This window comes from Nomascus leucogenys, chromosome 17, assembly GCF_006542625.1.
Source record: "Nomascus leucogenys isolate Asia chromosome 17, Asia_NLE_v1, whole genome shotgun sequence".
Classification (NCBI taxonomy): domain Eukaryota; kingdom Metazoa; phylum Chordata; class Mammalia; order Primates; family Hylobatidae; genus Nomascus; species Nomascus leucogenys.
This window is the reverse complement of record NC_044397.1, coordinates 10,018,290-10,036,748: the sequence shown is the minus strand read 5'-3', so window position 1 is coordinate 10,036,748 and position 18,459 is coordinate 10,018,290. Positions and strand designations below refer to the sequence as shown.

Here is an 18,459-nt window from a genome sequence, read left to right as displayed (position 1 = left end):
GCCAGTGCATCAGGAACTGCTGGTTTGGGAAATGTGCCTCAATCCCAGCTTGAGTTTCTCAACTAATCTGAGTTTTTAAAGGGATCAGAGAAAAGAAGGTGGCAGGAGCAAGGAATTGCTTTCAACTATGATATATTCTTTACGTGGTCTTAGGAAAAGAATCTCAACTGGCTTTTCTTTTTTTTTCATCTAAAAATAAAACAAATTTTGCATCCCTTTTCACACTCGTGCTTCATCCTTCTTTGAATGCTAATTACAAATTTTTCACCCTTTGAAAGTTGGTTTACCGAAACCCAAGAAATTACTTGCTCAAATCAGGAAAATTAAAATGTAAAGGGGTGAAGTCTTGCGGAGCAAAGTACAGACAGTTCTCCACTTTGATGAGCCGACTTAGGATTTTTTGACATTACCATGATGCCAAACCATCACGATTTCAAGTAATGTACAGCATTCAATAAATTATGTGAGTTATTCAACACTTTATTAAGAAATAGGCTTTGTGTTAGATAATTTTGTCCAACCAGGCAGCACATTTAAGTTAGGCTCGGCTAATCTATGATGTTTGGTAGGTTAAGTGTATTAAATGAATTTTCAACTTAGGATATTTTCAATCTACAATGTGTTTATTGGGATGTAACCCAATCATAAATAGAGGAGCATTTGTGCTTTGTTACTGTAGCTCTAGCAAACTAATACAGTAGATAACCTGCAGCTCTGGAGGCCAGAGGAGTTTGCAGGAGTGGGCAGAATGGCCACAGCTGGGAAACACAAAGATAACAAGAGCCAAAAAAACAGCAGGGGTAGAGGTCAATAACCAAAATGATGCTCCTAATATAGCATGAATCAAGAAAAGCCAAGCAAAGGAGACAAAAACTTAGTAAAAGATTCAAAGACTGAACCAGAGATAGCAAGTCATTCTGTTCTCAGCTCAGATGTCACCTCCTTAGACAGTGACTAATTTAAGGTAGCCCTTCTCCCGCATCCCACCTTTGTTTAGTCTCTGTCCGATTACCCCCCTTACCACTACCTGAAACTGTTTTTGCATTTGTTTATCTTCTGCCTCTCTCTCCTAGAAAGTAAGAGAGAGGAGACATTTGCATTCCCTTTGCATTTCCAAATCTACTTCATTTGTAGATTTGTTTTCAACATTTTTCAGATGTCTTACCAGCTCACTGCCTGGCACCTAGTAGTGTTCAGTGCATCCTTCATGAACAAATGAAGTAGATGTGGAAATGCAAAGGAAATAAGAATCTGGAGACATTCCTTGAGACACCCGAGAATGGAAGCAAGCTGCTTGGTGAGGCTTCTGCAACCTTGCCCGTGGTGAAGGGAAGCTCAAATGATTGCCAAGCCAATTCGGTGTAACTGGCAACCAAGACATAGGAAATCAGTGTTGACTTGTACTTGCCTATAGTTAGGATTCTCCAGAGAAACAGAACCAATAGGATATATTTAGATATAGAGAAAGAGATTTATTATGAGGGATTGTCTCATGAGATTATGAGGGCTGAGAAGTCCCATGATCTGCTCTCTGCAGGCTGAAGACCCAAGAAGAAAGCAGTGGAATAGTTTCAGTCCAAACCCAAAAACTTGAGAATCAGGGGAGCCAATGTCGTAAATCGCAGTCTGAGCCCAAAGGCTCGAGAACCAGAAGCACTGACGTCTGAGCTCAGGAGGAGATGCATGTCACAGCTCAAGCAGAGACAGCAGATCAGCCGTTCGTCTAAGTTTTTGTCCTATTTAGGCCTTCAGTGAATTAGGTGATGCTCATTTACATTGGTGAGGACAGTCTTCCTTACTCAGCCTACCGATTCAAATGCTAATCTTTGCCAGAAACACCCTCACGGATACACCCAGAAGTAATGTTTTAGCAGCTATCTGGGCACCCCTTAGCCCAGTCAAGTTAGCACATGAAATTAACCATTACACTGCCTGAACCATGAAGATGGACATGAAGCTGGCACCCCAAACAATGCACAGTTCACCAGAGACACACTACCCCCCCGCTCCTAGGCCTTACCTCTGGCTGTACGAAAGAATTTCAGCAATTCTGTGGGTTTCTTGAAATAAATTATTCAGAATAACAGACAATCTACCATGCAGTTTGTAGGAGAAATATGTGCTTCTTAAATTGAAAATTCTGCCCTACTAACTTCCTGAAAGATGAAAGTGGATAGTTACTGAAGAGTTCTGTGAATGAGGTAATCTGAAATACAGTAAGGCCCCTGGGGAAAAAGTCTTTCAAGTGTTCCAGTTGAATGTGTCTTTTTAGAGGGATTTGTATTTAATGGATGACAAGTTAATGTGTCATCAGTGTCTGTGGCTGTGGTGAAGCTGCTAGGAAAATGACAAGTGTTACACGTGCAACTTTCTATTTTACTGATACACTAACTGGTCTGTTAAAAAGGATTTTTTTTTAATCTTGTAAAACTGAAAGAACTTTCCAGAGGTTTCTGCTTTTGTGGTATTCTCTCTCTCTCTTTTTTTTTTTTCTCTTCAGTGGGCTTTTGGCTTTGAGTTTTCCAGGAAGGAGACGGATTTCTCAAGCAGAAAAACCTGTACAATATACTCACTAAACTGGATGAATAAACCAAAACACTAACAGCAATACTATTTCTTTAGAAGAATTGATCAATATATGTCCTCAGGATCTAAAACCATGAACTGATGAACTGACATAATCCCCTCACTCACAATAGATCCTGCACTTTGTATCATAATACCATCTGCCTGGACAGAACCCTTTCCCTGGAAGCTCCAATGATTTGGCAATGTTTGTTAATACCTGTGATGTATTTGGAGATAAAACAGATGTATTTTTGCCCTCTCTTTATGTTTAAGGCTACTGAGACACAGAAAATCCACACAAGTCAGAATTACTCAAGGAGTAACCACGGACATACTGACCCATTACCAACTACTTTATCCAACATACATGAAATGAATCTTTAGAGTTCCGTGCATCATGCTACTCTTTCTTGTCTTTAGTTACATTACTATTTCTGGACCATGGGCATATTTTTGTACTGTTTTGCCAACTGAGAAATCTGTTTGGTTATAAGCAAAAAGGCTATTTTTTAGTACCCCTTGCTATGAGTTCTTATTGTCCTTAGCCACTCTTTAGGTTTTAAGCGAGTTTCTTTTCACACTTCAAATTCTCTGTTTTTTTTAACAGAGTATTTACTAGATTCTAACTTGCATTCAGTATTGTCTAAGATGTAATACTGTGCCTACTTTTGTTCTCACGTCTGAAGACAACAGGAAAAAAGGTCAGTAGAAATAGTGATTCTGTGTGCATGCATGCGTGTGGGTGTGTGTGTGTATGTGTGTGTGTATGTTTCAGGTCTTCATAGAAAAGAACCTGCAATGTGTTTCTAAACCTCTTTAACAGTTTCAGCTTCCCCACCCTGCCCTCAGCATCTTCAAGCTTTAATGTGCTCTTTGCAAATCATCCCTTTTTGCACTTTTTGATTATCAAGAATCCCTACAGAATTGGTATAGCACAGTGTGTAGGAAACTAGAATGAACTAGAAAAAATCCAAGCCATGGAAACACATCTAAGAAAATAAATGCATGAGGACAGGAGTGGTGGCTCACACCTGTAATCCCAGCACTTTGGATGGCCAATTCCAGAGGATCACTTGAGCCCAGCTGAGGTTGAGACCATCCTGGCCAACACAGTGAGACCTTGTCTCTACGAAAAATAGAAATTTTTAAAAAATTAGCCAGGCATGGTGGCATGTGCCTGTAATCTCAGCTACTCGGGCAGCTGAGGCAGGAAAATCGCTTGAGCTCAGGAGGTCAAGGCTAAAGTGAGCTGTGATTGTGCCACTGCACTCCAGCCTGGGTGACAGAGTGAGACCCTGTATTAACAAGTTAATAAAAAATAAATGCATGTATCTCTGGGCGAATAGCAGCCTGAGATGCTCCCTGATGCCTTGGGCTTTCCCATCCAAGATATTGCCTATGTCTCAACAGGCCTTAGGAAGCTTGGAAGTGGCTATTTATATAGTCACTCACTAGCTGTGTGATCTTGAGCAAGCTACTGAATGTTTCTGAGTTTCCATTCTCTCATCTGTCAGATGGAGAAAATTGTACCTCTCTTATAACACTGTAAGGAATGAAACTCTAAAATATAAACAGAATAGAATGGCATGGAATGCAGCACACAGCACAGTGCTTCCTACAGGCCTTTTAAAATGAAAGCTATAGTAATAATGGTAAGAAGTATTATATTTATTATCTGTCCAGAAAAGAATGCTCATTCTTCTGTTAAAAAAAAAAAAGGTGTTTATAAACTTTTTTCATGTTCTCCTCTATTTCTATTATATTTCTCCTTTTTTTAGCTCCTTCTAAACCTCCCAGCTACCTATGTTTATGCAGCCCCTTCCCCCAGAAAATCACACGGAAAAGTATCAGATAAAACAAACTCTCAGCTGGGCAAGGTGGCTCACGCCTGTAATCCCAGCACCTTAGGAGGCCAAGGCAGGAAGATCACCTGAGGTCAGGAGTTGGAGACCAGCCTGGCCAACATGGTGAAACCCCGTCTCTACTAAAAGTACAAAAATTAGCCAGGTGTGGTGGTGCACACCTGTAATCCCAGCTACTCGGGAAGCTGAGGCAGGAGAATTGCTTGAACCCAGGAGGTTTCAGTGAGCTGAGATCGCATTGTTGCACTCCAGCCTGGGTGACAGAGTGAGACTCCATCTCAAAAAACAAAACAAAACAAAAACAAATTCTCACTCTTCTAATAAATAGAACTACGCAAGAGGAGAAATCCTTAATATGAATGAGTGAACTGCTATTGAAATAAATGGGGCCAGGCGCGGTGGCTCACACCTGTAATCCCAGCACTCTAGGAGGCCGGGGTGGGCAGATCACAAGGTCAGGAGATCGAGACCCTCCTGGCTAACACCGTGAAACCCCGTCTCTACTAAAAAATACAAAAAATTAGCCGGGCTTGGTGGCGGGCGCCTGTAGTCCCAGCTACTTGGGAGGCTGAGGCAGGAGAATAGCGTGAACCCGGGAGGCGGAGTTTGCAGTGAGCCGAGATTGTGCCACTGCACTCCAGCCTAGGCAACAGAGCGAGACTCCATCTAAAAATAAATAAATAAATAATAAATAAATAAATGGAATAGGATTTGGGGAAGATAAGATCCTCCTTCACACCCTTTAGATTTCACAGATGGGTAACTAGCTACTCAGCTCAGGACGGTGTCTGAGAACCACTCACCATCTGACCCCTGCTAATCTCCACCCGCCCTCCCCCATCCTCCTCCCTATCATCCTATCCTCTTCTTTTACTCAACTAGTCCTGGTACACATCATGCTCTCTCTCATTTTATGCCCTTGCATATGCTGTTTCCTTTGCCCAGAATGCCTGACCCCCATCCGGATAATTTCTAGCCATCCTTAAAGATTCAACTTGGCTCTTCTTTAGTGGACTTGCCATAGCATCTTCCCCAGGACTCCCTCATTGTTTGACTCTGGCATGGGTGGAGGAGTGAGATTCACATTACGGCCTGTGTGAATGGCACCCTCTGGAGTGGTACTGTGGACAGTCTGCAGGACTTAACCTTGTTCTCCCACATTCTGCCCAGCATTCTTCCCCTATGTATTCCAGCAGCCTCCTAACGTAAATTTTTATTCCACCGTTTTATCCATTTACTTGAAACCTTTCCTCCTAGTCTAGCAGTTTCTTAAGGGAGGAATATGGGTTCTGTTTGTTTGTCCAATACTTCACATACAACCAGCACTCAATAAACATTTGATTAATTGGTTGATTGATAGATGCATGGATTGACAAATGAATGAATAAATTCAAGAGTTGAATGAAGGCTTAACCATAGAGATAGAGGATAATAACTTGTGAAATGAACTCTGTAGAGATGAGGAAGGAACAATAAAAAGGAGATCAAAATGTAAAGTGGAAAAATCCTCCATTAATAGCCTGATTACTGGCTCCCAAATATTACCTGACAGGAGCCTCTACCAGGAGAGGCTTTTGGGGAGGCCCTTAACATCTTACTAATAGGTGGCTCACAATGGAGTAGGAAAGTATGCAAGAGGACAGAGCAATATAATGACAAAAGTAGACTAAGAATCAGATACATAGCTTAGGACAATGGCAGAGAAAGTTTGCTTTCTAGTACCATCTTGGGACTTACTTATAACCTTTTGTAATTGAAATGGAGTCCATGTCTGTATATCCCAAGTTGAGAAGCTCTTTTTTGTTTGTTTGTTTGTTTTTTGAGATGCAGTCTCGCTCTGTCGCCCAAGGCTGGAGTGCAGTGGTGTGATCTCGGCTCACTGCAAGCTCTGCCTCCCAGGTTCACGCCATTCTCCTGCCTCAGCCTCCCAAGTAGCTGGGACTACAGGCGCCCGCCACTACGCCCGGCTAATTTTTTGTATTTTTAGTAGAGACGGGGTTTCGCCACGTTAGCCAGGATGATCTCGATCTCCTGACCTCGTGATCCGCCAGCCTCAGCCTCCCAAACTGCTGGGATTACAGGCTTGAGGCACAGCGCCGGCCGAGAAGCTCTTTTTGTCTATTCCTAGTTTCTCTCACTTCCTTTTGCTTACTGTTTAAAGTTTCAAAACTTGCTGCACATCACATCCTTCTTTTTATCAGCTTTGGTGCACCTTAGAACAGAAATTCCTCCCGGGAGGACAGGATACAGGAGCCTATATTTAGAAAGTACTTATTATGAGTTGGATGAAGGCCTAACTATGCCTAGAGTCAAACTGCTTGAAGCCATTCAAATATTCATTTAGTTAGAACAGTAACCACACTGAGTTATTGCTGGTCTCATACAGATCATATATTCACAGTCAGCTCTTGGCTTAGACAAGAAGATATATATTGTCTCTGCTGTTCACATCATGTATTTTTATTTCATTATGACTATTGTGCTTAGAAGCACGATTTTCAATCTATATTCCCAATTAAATTATTTCTACACAGTCTGTACGTGTAAGCACATAGTTTTCTTTGAAGCAGACTTTGTTAAAATTGGTATCTATTCTCTACTATCTCTGCCTTCCAGGACTACCACATTCTGCTCTAACAAGAAAGGAAGAAACAATTTTTTACAAGAATGGACTTCATAACCAGGCATATAGGAACTGGCACGAAGTTTTAAAAGTTCTAGAAAGCAGTAGAAGTTCTAGAAAGAATGAAAGTTCCAAAGGAAAACTAAATCTGAACACCAGCTGAAGTCTCCATCACATCTTCATTGGATCTGTGGCCCCCAAACTCAATTGTCCCTCTCATTATACTCATGTTGGGTTTATAGGCAAATGTAACTAGATAAAAAAAAAATTAAAAGGGCCAGTATAATTTCATCAAGGGAACACATGGGTGAATTGTTGAAAACCATAAAAAGTGACACCGTTTAGCTCAAGTCCAAAATAAATGCTGCCAGCTGTCTGAAAGGTCACTTGGGTGATGGGTTCCATGCTTGAGAGGTCAGCATATCCTCTGCATGAAGTTTCATAGAAAACTAGAATTAGGAGCTAAGAGTTGTGGGAGCCAAAGTCAGGAGAAAAGGAGGAACAGTTGGGAATTACTTCTAAGTCTGAACCAAGAGAGACACAGCATTAGCAGAGATTTTCCAGTGTGATAAACACATAAATAGAGAAAGCAAGGAAATGTTGAGAATCAATTCCTTCACCAGAATCAAGCAAAACAAAGCTCAGACTCAGAAACTGGAAAAGAGATATGAGGCCATGGGTGAGATTTCCTATCTTGAAAGAAGACTTTAGTGCCAGAAGGTATTTCACTGAAAAAAAAAAAAAAAAAAAAAAATACCTCGTGTGAAGAGGAGGAATTCTTTTTTAAAAATGACTAATGTTCCACTTACTTCATCTTAATCTAGAATTTATAATCTATGTATTTCTTAATTGGGTATGAATATACATACACAACTTCTATCAAGGAGAGAGGAAAAGGGGAGATGGTTATGACAGGAAGTTTTTGGTTCTAATGGAAATGAATGATCATGTGTATTTTAATCCTTGTGGGCAATTCTTATACCCTTGTTATGTTTATTTCAGGATGTAGAATGATGACATAAATCTAAATGACAACTGTACTTTATTGATTTTGCAGAGTTAAGAGGAAGATTTATGAGGCATGGAACCCTCCATCAGATTTGGAAGAAAATAGAGTGAGCGCAGAGGTGACTGCCAGCCACTGAGGCCCATGGACAATCTCCACCTCACGCTTCTCTATCAAACTTTAAGATTTATTAGTAATATGCTGCCTTTGGAAGATGAAAAGAAACTAGTGCCAAGGAGGCGTATTCTTCAATATTTGGAATAGACGTGTTCTCAAGACAATGGCTTCAAAGGTCTCCTGTTTGTATGTTTTGACAGTTGTGTGCTGGGCCAGCGCTCTCTGGTACTTGAGTATAACTCGTCCTACTTCTTCTTACACTGGCTCCAAACCATTCAGCCACCTAACAGTTGCCAGGAAAAACTTCACCTTTGGCAACATAAGAACTCGACCTATCAACCCACATTCTTTTGAATTTCTGATCAACGAGCCCAATAAATGTGAGAAAAACATTCCTTTTCTTGTTATCCTCATCAGCACCACTCACAAGGAATTTGATGCCCGTCAGGCAATCAGAGAGACGTGGGGGGATGAGAACAACTTTAAGGGGATCAAGATAGCCACCCTCTTCCTCCTGGGCAAGAATGCGGATCCTGTTCTCAATCAGATGGTGGAGCAAGAGAGCCAAATCTTCCATGATATCATCGTGGAGGACTTTATTGACTCCTACCATAACCTTACCCTCAAAACACTAATGGGGATGAGATGGGTGGCCACTTTTTGTTCAAAAGCCAAGTATGTCATGAAAACAGACAGCGACATTTTTGTAAACATGGACAATCTTATTTATAAATTACTGAAACCCTCCACCAAGCCACGAAGAAGGTATTTTACTGGCTATGTCATTAATGGAGGACCGATTCGGGACGTCCGCAGTAAGTGGTATATGCCCAGGGATTTGTACCCAGACAGTAACTACCCACCTTTCTGTTCGGGGACTGGCTACATCTTTTCAGCCGATGTGGCTGAACTCATTTACAAGACCTCACTCCACACAAGGCTGCTTCACCTTGAAGACGTATATGTGGGACTGTGTCTTCGAAAGCTGGGCATACATCCTTTCCAGAACAGTGGCTTCAATCACTGGAAAATGGCCTACAGTTTGTGTAGGTATCGCCGAGTTATCACCGTGCATCAGATCTCTCCAGAAGAAATGCACAGAATCTGGAATGACATGTCAAGCAAGAAACATCTCAGATGTTAGGATTTTTACCAATGTAAATATGTTTCTTTTCTTTTTTTAAGAAATGGGACCTAAGGTGTTGGTATTTTCCAGGTGTCGGGGGAAATGAACTGGTGAAGGGGTTTTGTAAAGTTTTTGCTTCCTGCTATAAGTTCTTTTCTTGGATTACCAATTTATAAATGTTAGACTCTGGTCATAGAAACAGTAAATGAGTTAGAAGGGCCAGATTTCATTCTCAGTCCCAGAGCATTGCTATTTATCTCAAAAAGTGACTTCCAAACAACACTTAGGATTGACGTACTGTGCATCTGAGATAAAAATTTGGTTCTGGGAAACTGAAACAGTAATGTGTCATATCATCCCTGCAAAAATTAATACACAAATAGAAACCATTTTCAAAAGCAATTCAGAAAGCATGCACAGTCAGGAAGACACACTAGATGTGATTATTAATATCGTGTGTGTTGTTACATTATATTTTTACATATATTGCCATGTAATGTGTACAGTATTTGCAGTTCCACCAAGAAATGAACTTGGTACCTACAGAGTGGCTGCAGTTAAATAGATGGGAGTTTAAATTTGAGAACCAAACATTCTATGTGTTTGGAAGACAACTCTGCTTGCTCATCCAAGGATTAAATCTGGTCAGCAGGTGGAATGTGTATAAAATGCTACTTAACAAAGTAAACAAAAGATTTTTTTTCTTTCTTTTTTGTTTTGCTCTTTCAGAACAAACATTAAATGGTGCCTCCAAGGAAACTTTGCCAAATGTAATCTCACCTGCTTCCTTCCAGACAGTGTCGCTAAGTGCATTTCACAGTTTTTGGATCTGGCAGGCATATGTCTCTATGTAGAAAATAAGTTGGTTGGAGGCCAGAGAACAATAAATCACATTGAGAAAATACAAATTTAAGTATGCATTATAATTAACATAAGCTTAGCAATGGTATAAGATGGGCCCCACACACACATTTGCAAAGCACATGAGAAAATCTTTAAGGGTGTCAATATTATTGAAAGACTTGGCCCTACTTGCTAACATCTGAAAACACCAGAGCATGTTCAGCAGCAATGCTGTTATGAGGTATTCTGGGGGCTCTGTGATTGAGGAAGGATGGGGAAGGCCGGGTTCCGGTCCCGTTGATGCCACCGTACTTATTGGGCCATATGAGTAGGCATTGTAATCTTGTGCTTCAATGTGTTCATTTATAAAAATGGCTGTAAAAAACACCTACCTCACAGGTGCTGTGAGAGCAAATTGCATTTGCTAAGTATTTTGAGATCCTTAGCTTAAAAGGTGCTATGTAATGCAATGTATCATGCATTATGCTAAATGCTAAAATAATTGCATAATTACAATGATGGTCATCAGTAGCAGTAATATCATCTTAATATAAAATCTGCTTAAATAAAGATCAGCTGTGAACTATCACTGCACCTAATTCTGCCAAGGCTTTGACTTTTCCTTGGCTGTAATTTAGGTGTTTGGGAAAGCTTCCATTTCTCTGCGATTTCTTCTGGTTTCAATGAATAAGTGACTAGGTCATTGTGTTGCCTTGATATCCCAAGGTGCTGAAAGTAGAGGCAGCTGCCTTTCTTTGGGAAGGAACCTCTGGTTGGGGGTATATTACAGTAAATGAAGCATATGCTTGGCAAAATGCATCACGACAACTTAGATCTCAGGAACCACTGAATCTGAATTCTCTCTAAGAACTTTGAGCGCAGGTAAAGCTTGTTCACCTCTTTCAGAAGAAGCAGAATAGGCAGTCAGCAAACTTGCACATTGCACATCTTCTACCATTTATTAGAAAACACCTGTTTGTTCTCATTCAAAGAAAGCCCCACAGCTGAAAGAGTGTACCTTTTTTATTTATTTACTTATTTTTTAACCTGACCCCTGGAGCCCCCCATAGGAGTTGATAGCAAACAGATAGACACAATGAACCAGTGGAAGTCATGGCTTGTTTCTGCAAAACACGATCTCTCATCCCCTGCCCTAAAGGACCCAATATGAGACAAGACTTCCCATCCCCTAACACATCTTCATCTTATGGTCAGCAGGACTGCTGGTTTTGATTAGACAATAGCAATTAGGTAACCTGGGGAGAGATGGATCAGCACAAGGTGAAGCACCCGCCAACCTGCAGCCTCAGCTGCTGTGAGTTTCGATCACTGGGAAAGTCTCACGACTTCTTACTTGGTTTACCTTCGAATTGTGCAGCTGAATCAAGCCTCTGTCTCATACTATTGCCTTGCATCTACCCCATGCTCAGTCAAACCACCTCTGGTGTCAAGAAATTACACATTATAAACATCATATATGTACACCTATGAATCGTTTTATATGTGTGTGCATACATTATGATACAGCCCTAATCTTTAAAAGGGCAAAAATCAGAGAATCGTTATGTCTTAAAGAACTATTTCCTTACTTTTTTATGCTAGGTAATGCCCATGTGACAAACATGTAAATACTCATCAAAGACCACATGTATATATTTTAAAAGCATTTTTTTCTTCTCCCCAACTGTATGTGTAGCTAGAATCTGCTTGCTGTGTAACATTTTCTTCTGCATGGAGCTTTTGGTGAAGCAAGGCCATTTGTCCAGTGTTTCAATAGCCTTAAGCATGTTTGCCCTTCGTTTTTTGAATGTTCAAAAAATGTTTAAGTGATCAAGAAAAAGCTCTAACTTTCGACTTTTGTTAATTTTATGACATGACACTGGCCAAAATATTGTTTCAATTACTGTTGAACCATTCTTATCATTTCCCTGACATAAAATATGCAATGTTTTAGACAGTATTCTACCAAGAGTCTCTCAATTTTTACAAAAACTCTTTTTTTCCATTATGCACTGGATAATAATAGTATCAGTGTCTATGTTCTTAAAGTTCCTTTTTTTAATTTACTTTTTGGAAAAAAGTTTCTCTTTGGTGGCTAGTTTAGGTGGCTTTGTGTCTTCTTATATTGGAACAAGTGTCCATTTCAATATATAATATTGTATTTTTAAATAACCAGAATCAACAAAACGAAGATCACTTTTAATTTGGATTCAATTCAGAAGAATAAAACCCCTTTGTGTGACACAATATGGTGAAAATAAACTATTTACAGAGGAGCCAAGGAAGTTTTTCAATCAAATCTCTTCTATCAAAAGACAATGGAATATTTACCTAAAGCATCTGGGATTCATTTTTTACCTTTCCTAATATGTGGGTTTAGTGGGAGAATTGATTATGTCATTTCTTCTGTAAAGGTGAAAATAGTTTTTATAAACAACAAAGTAACTTGTGAATGAAAGAAGTAATTTACTAGAACAACGCTTGTTGATGATAATTGACATTTAGGTATAAAGTTATATATGAATGATTGTATTTATGTATTTATTTGTCAAAATTGTACATACTGTTTCGCCAAAAGTAATTGTCTGTAAAAGTGCACTCTCCAGGTTTGTAGTACTATTTAGGGTTACATGGGTTGCCAATCAAGCTGCTAATCAGAATACTATTTTTTGTATCAATGTTATAAAACTAAAAATGACAGACACTGAAGATATCATTACATTTTCTTCACCTTCCTCTTGAAATGTAAACTGTTGACTGAAAGCACGATGCTTATGTACAGGCCCATCTGTCATGAGTAAGATTATGGTTCCATAAAGCTGATTTTTTTAAACCATTGGGACAAATAAACAGAAGGAGAACAAATGTGTCACTTCTCTTCTTTTTAGAAAGAATCTCTTTGGTGAGACGTGTTTGTTAAAAGCTGATGCCCTGCCGTTTACCATTAACCTTTTCCACAATCTCAATGTAGGTAATAGTTCATGCCATTCAGAGCTCATCCCCAAGAGCCCAGTGCAACTTAACAGTCAACACAGAGACTATTCCATCTAGTAAGTAGACCAGTGGCTACTCTGGGATTTAGGAAACAGGGATTCACTTGCCCCTTGGCGGCCTCAAGGAATCATTTTAACCAGCCTCTGTATTAAAGTCTATGGGTTAAACATGCCAACAAATTCCAACTCAGGGGGGCATTCTATTAATACTGTGCTTGGCAAATTAGGACATGTTAAATCTAAGGCAAAAATGTCATTCCTGTTTCATCTGCATGTATCCTTTGGAATACTGCATGTTACTTTAGAAGTTTAATTGGATCAGAAAAGATTTATTCAGACATCCTTCACAGCACCCAAGTAGATGTTGATTGCTGATGCCTGATTGTGTAAGCAAGAGACTGAGAGCTATTTAAGAGACAAAAGTTCCTTTTATTATCAGTCCTGATCTAGCTAAACAGATATTCACTTTTTTCTTTGTTTTCTTCAACGTATTTTAAGTTCAGGGGTGCATGAGCAGGATGTGCAGGTTTATTATACAGGAAATCATGTGTCATGGTAGTGTGCTGCATAGATCATCCCATCACCTAGGTACTAAGCCCAGCCTCCATTAGCTATTCTTCCTGATGCACCCTCCCCTGAACCCCTCCTGACAGGCTGCAGTATGTCGTTCCCTGCCATGTGCCCATGTGTTCTCATCACTCAGCTCCCACTTATGAGAACATGTGGTGTTTGGTTTTCTGTTCCTGTGTTAGTTTGCTGAGGATAATGGCTGCCAACTTCATTTATGTCCCTGCAAAGGACATGATCTCATTCCTTTTTATGGCTGCATAGTATTCCAGATATTCATTTCTTAATGGAAATTTAACTTTTGATTTACTCCCCATATATCTTGGAGTTCAAAAAGATAAAGTTTATCAGGTGAGTGGAACTATGTGAATAAACAATAAAAACATAAAATATACAGATTTGTATTCCACATAACTTTTTCAAAGGACCAACATCAAGAGCAGTGATCTAAAAATATAGTCTCCGGGTTGGCACGATGGCTCATGCCTGTAATCCCACGGCTTTGGGAGGCCGAGGTGGTGGGTCACCTGAGGGCTAGGAGTTCAAAACCAGCCTGGCCAACATGGTGAAACCCCGTGTCTACTAAATGTACAAAAATTAGCCAGGCATGGTGGCACACTCCTGTAATCCCAGCTACTTGGGAGGCTGAGGCAGGGAAATTGCTTGAACTGGGAGGCGGGGGTTGCAGTGAGCCAAGATTGCACCACTGCACTCCAGCCTGGGTGACAGAGCAAAACTCTGTCTCAAAAATAAATAAACAAACAGATAAATAAATAAAAGTATAGTCTCCACACCAGGAGAACTAGACTCATCAGGGAACTTGCTAGAAAAGCAAATTCTCAAGTCCCTCCAGAAACTTCAGCGTGTGGCTCAGCAGTCCATTTTACTGAGCCCTCTAGGTAACTCCAATGCCCGCTGGAGCTGAGAACACTGACCCAGAGCAGAGATTGGCAAACTACAGTCTGCGAACTCCATCTGGCCTGCTGTCCACAAGCTAGGAGTGGTTCCCATGAACAGCTGCAATGACTTGATGACAGCAGATGCTAACATGGAACTCCAACTAAGCAGGACGTTAGTCCAATAGGAAGAATGCCATTCCTCTCATTAGTAGATGTGTATTACCAATAAACGAAATTGTACTCAGTTATTATTTTGAATTCCATCAATACAAAAACAGGAAATTTATTTTTTCTTTTGTTATGTATATATATATAAAATATACATATATATATATATATAATATACATATATATATATATATATATTTTTTTTTTTTTTTTTAGATGGAGTCTCGCTCTGTCACCCAGGCTGGAGTGCAGTGGCACAATCTCAGCTTACTGCAAGCTCCGCCTCCCGGGTTCATGCCATTCTCCTGCCTCAGCCTCCTGAGTAGCTGGGACTACAGGCGTGCGCGCCACCACGCCCGACTAATTTTTTGTATTTTTAGTAGAGACGGGATTTCACCATGTTAGCCAGGATGGTCTTGATCTGACCTCGTGATCCGCCCACCTCAGCCTCCCAAAGTGCTGGGATTACAGGCGTGAGCTGCTGCGCCCGGCCAGTACTATCATATATTTTCAAGTTTGCTTCTTGACCTGAAAAGCTGAAAATATTTATTGCACTTTATTGGAAAAGTTTGTCAACCTCTGACCTAGAGAAACAGGAAAACATCTGAAAAAGGTGCTACACACAAAATGTTTCCAGTTACGGATGAAGATCATCAGCATTGGAATTGTCTTCCAGGCAGCCAGGAAAATGACGATGTAGTCATGATAATGAATTGCATTAAAAACCAACAGCTGCATATATTTTTGAAATATTTCCTTTTCTCTGAGTAATTTTTAAAAATTATGAAAGCTTGATTCTAATTGTCACAATTACCCACATCTTAATTAATATATTGCTTAAAGATGTGTGCATATTAGACCTAAAAGGGTGGGTTTCATATAGCTTGATTATCATAATTGCAAGTATTCTATTTTCTCATTTACTTAATTGATTGTCATAGATTTCCAGATGAATTCACACTGCTGGGAGAAATTGAATACATTTTTAAGAGAAAAAACAAAAATGAACAAAAACAGAAATGGGGATATTTAAAAGAGCGATATGCCCCACCATATAATCCATGTGAGCATGAAAAATCGCCCTCGATAAGATCTGCTTACCTCCTTGCTGGTTAAAATGGGCATTTTTGTGAAATGAAAAAGAAATGAATGAAAAAGTGTTATTGATTCAACCACATCGATAATAATGCTGGCTCCACACTCTCTTCAGTCAGAGGTGCCTAGTGCTCAAGAAAATTTTTCCATTTAGTTTACCTTCTAGAATCTATCAGTTTAGTACATTATGTCAAGTATTTGTTAGATCTGTTGCAATGACCTCAGGCCTTACCTGGTGGGAAAATGGCAAAAGAGGTGATTTATTCTCTCTCTAGGTTTATTGTAGAGTGTTTACTCAGCAGTGGCTGCCTGATACAGCAGGCTGGGCCGAGTTACGTGTGGGGGTTTGTAATGAAGACTATTTTTCAGCGGAAGTGAAGATGACCTCGCCAAGCATAAGGGGAAGAAAGCATCAGAGAATTTCTCCCATTGCAAAATCTTAAATTTTCAGTGCCCATTCTTCTGTTTTGTCATTGTTGTTGCTGAATCCTAACAATAGCCTCATGAGGTAGATGCTGCTCTTATCTCAAATTGGCAGATTAGGGAATTGAGGCAACAGAGGCTTCTGTAACTTACAGGGTGAATTCAGGCCCTCTGGCTCTAGAGGCCATGTTCATCACCAACATAGCATTTTGCTTCTCAAAAATAAAGACACATACCACGCCCCACCTCCACACTGCCCCAGGCCCCAGTTCCTGCAGAATTCAGTGTAGCTATTTTAATTTGTTTTTCAGTTTGGAACTTTTGCCCTCTTTTTACTGAGTTATAATTTATATACTTTAAAATTCTCTTTTTTTAAATGTACAGTTCTATGAGTTTTGACAAATGTGTACATTCAGGTGACAACCACCATAATAAGAAATACAACAGTTTTAGTACTTTCCCAAATTTTCTCATGACCCATTGTAATCAGCCCCCTCCCCCAGCCTCTGGTAACCGCTGGTCTCTTTCCAAATTTTTATTTTACTTGAGATTTACATGTTATTTAGTAGTCATCATCTATAATGTTTAATGTATAGAAAAAGTTTCTTCAAATAACCCATCATGACACCTTAGCATCCAACAAGGCAAAAAATCGAAAAGAAGAGAATAAAACAAGAAAACAGAATCCTAAGAAAATAGGTAAGCAACACATAAATACAGAAAAAAGATTCAGGAATTTAAAAATAAACCACCATTAATTCAATAAAATCCAAGTCTAATAAATATTAATAAGAAGATGCCAGTCAAAAATCTACCACCTCAGTCACTCGACATTTAGACCAGCTCACTAGGAACTTTAACAGAGCTTCTATCCTTCAGAGCTCACATTTCTATAGAGAGAACGATCTGTAAGTTCAATTATGCCTTTTTCCCTCTTGGAAGCAAAGGATCCTCTGCAGAGGTATCCATCACTAGCTAGCTCCTTAAAAAGGCAGGCCCTGTTTACACTCAAGGCTGTGGCTCCACACCTGTCGCAAACCACACTCTGATGAGCTCTCCCTCTGCATCTGCTTGTGCTTTCTGACTTACTGTTGGTTTCTTCAACATATGCTAGTCCAAATTTTCTTTAGGAAAAGATACTTTCACCACTACAAGCTTCTCTTCAAACTTTATCAATGGAATCATCTGAGTTAACTTGGAAAGCATGTCATTTACAACAAAATGCCTCTCTGTCCTAGCAGGAGTTGGAGCCATAGGCGGCATAAGTATGGAAGCAAAATAGGATACTGGAGCAGAAAGGACAGGATGAGGGACACATAGACGCTATAGCAATGCTTCTCAGACTGGCATATGCCAAGTAATTACCTGAGAATCTTGGCAAAATGCAGAATTGTAGTTCTGGAGTCTAACCCACAGTTCTTTCTTGTGAGCTTCCAGGCAATGCTGATGCCTGGTGCATAGACTGTGTTTTGAGTAACAGGGCTCTGGAATTCAAGGCTAGATTCTAGACAGGGTTACTAGTTTTTTGGTTTGCTTGGTTTTGGTTTTGTTTTGAGACAGGGTCTCCGACACCCAGGCTGGAGTGCAGTGACATGATCTTGACCTCCCAGGCTCAGGTGATTCTCTCACCTCAGCCTTCTGAGTAGCTGGGACTGCAGGCTACAGCCACCATGCCCAGCTAACAATTTTGTATTTTTTTTTTTTTTTTTTTTTTTAGAGAGACGGGGTTTCACCATGATGCCCAGGCTGGTCTCAAATCCTCAGCTCAAGTGATCCACCCTCCTAGACCTCCCAAAGTGCTCGGATTATAGGCGTGAGCCACCACACCCAGCCTAGGGTTACTAGTATTCAATAAGCGTCTATACCAGAGATGCTTACCATACCAGAGACTTTTGCGTATATTACCTCTTTAAATATTCACAAAAACTTGTTGGAAGGGATTATGGATTAAAGTGAGGTTTGAGTCTGTAGTACAATTTTAGGTTAGAAACTCACTCTTTTTATTTCTTGTATGCAGCTTTCTCTAAGACCTTATGGGAGAAGGGTGAGGTCCTAGAGGAAGCAATATATCAAAGAAACAAAAACAATGGGAAGCAAAATATCGCACTATTATTTTGCTGATTCAGTACCCGGTAACCCAATATAGGATTCTATGTTAAAACCAAGTTG

The 18,459-nt window shown here is 40.0% G+C and overlaps 1 protein-coding gene across 1 annotated transcript in view; it reads left to right on the top strand.

The window, feature by feature from the left end:
• The window catches only part of B3GALT1 (beta-1,3-galactosyltransferase 1), a 581,131-nt gene extending 568,121 nt beyond the window's left edge, over positions 1–13,010 (top strand). The window contains exon 5 of the mRNA XM_003266206.3: positions 8,111–13,010. Within this exon, the coding sequence (XP_003266254.1) occupies positions 8,340–9,320 (981 nt within the window). The 5' untranslated portion in view covers positions 8,111–8,339 and the 3' untranslated portion in view covers positions 9,321–13,010. The remainder of the gene's footprint in view (positions 1–8,110) is intronic.
• The last annotated feature ends 5,449 nt before the right edge of the window (positions 13,011–18,459 follow it).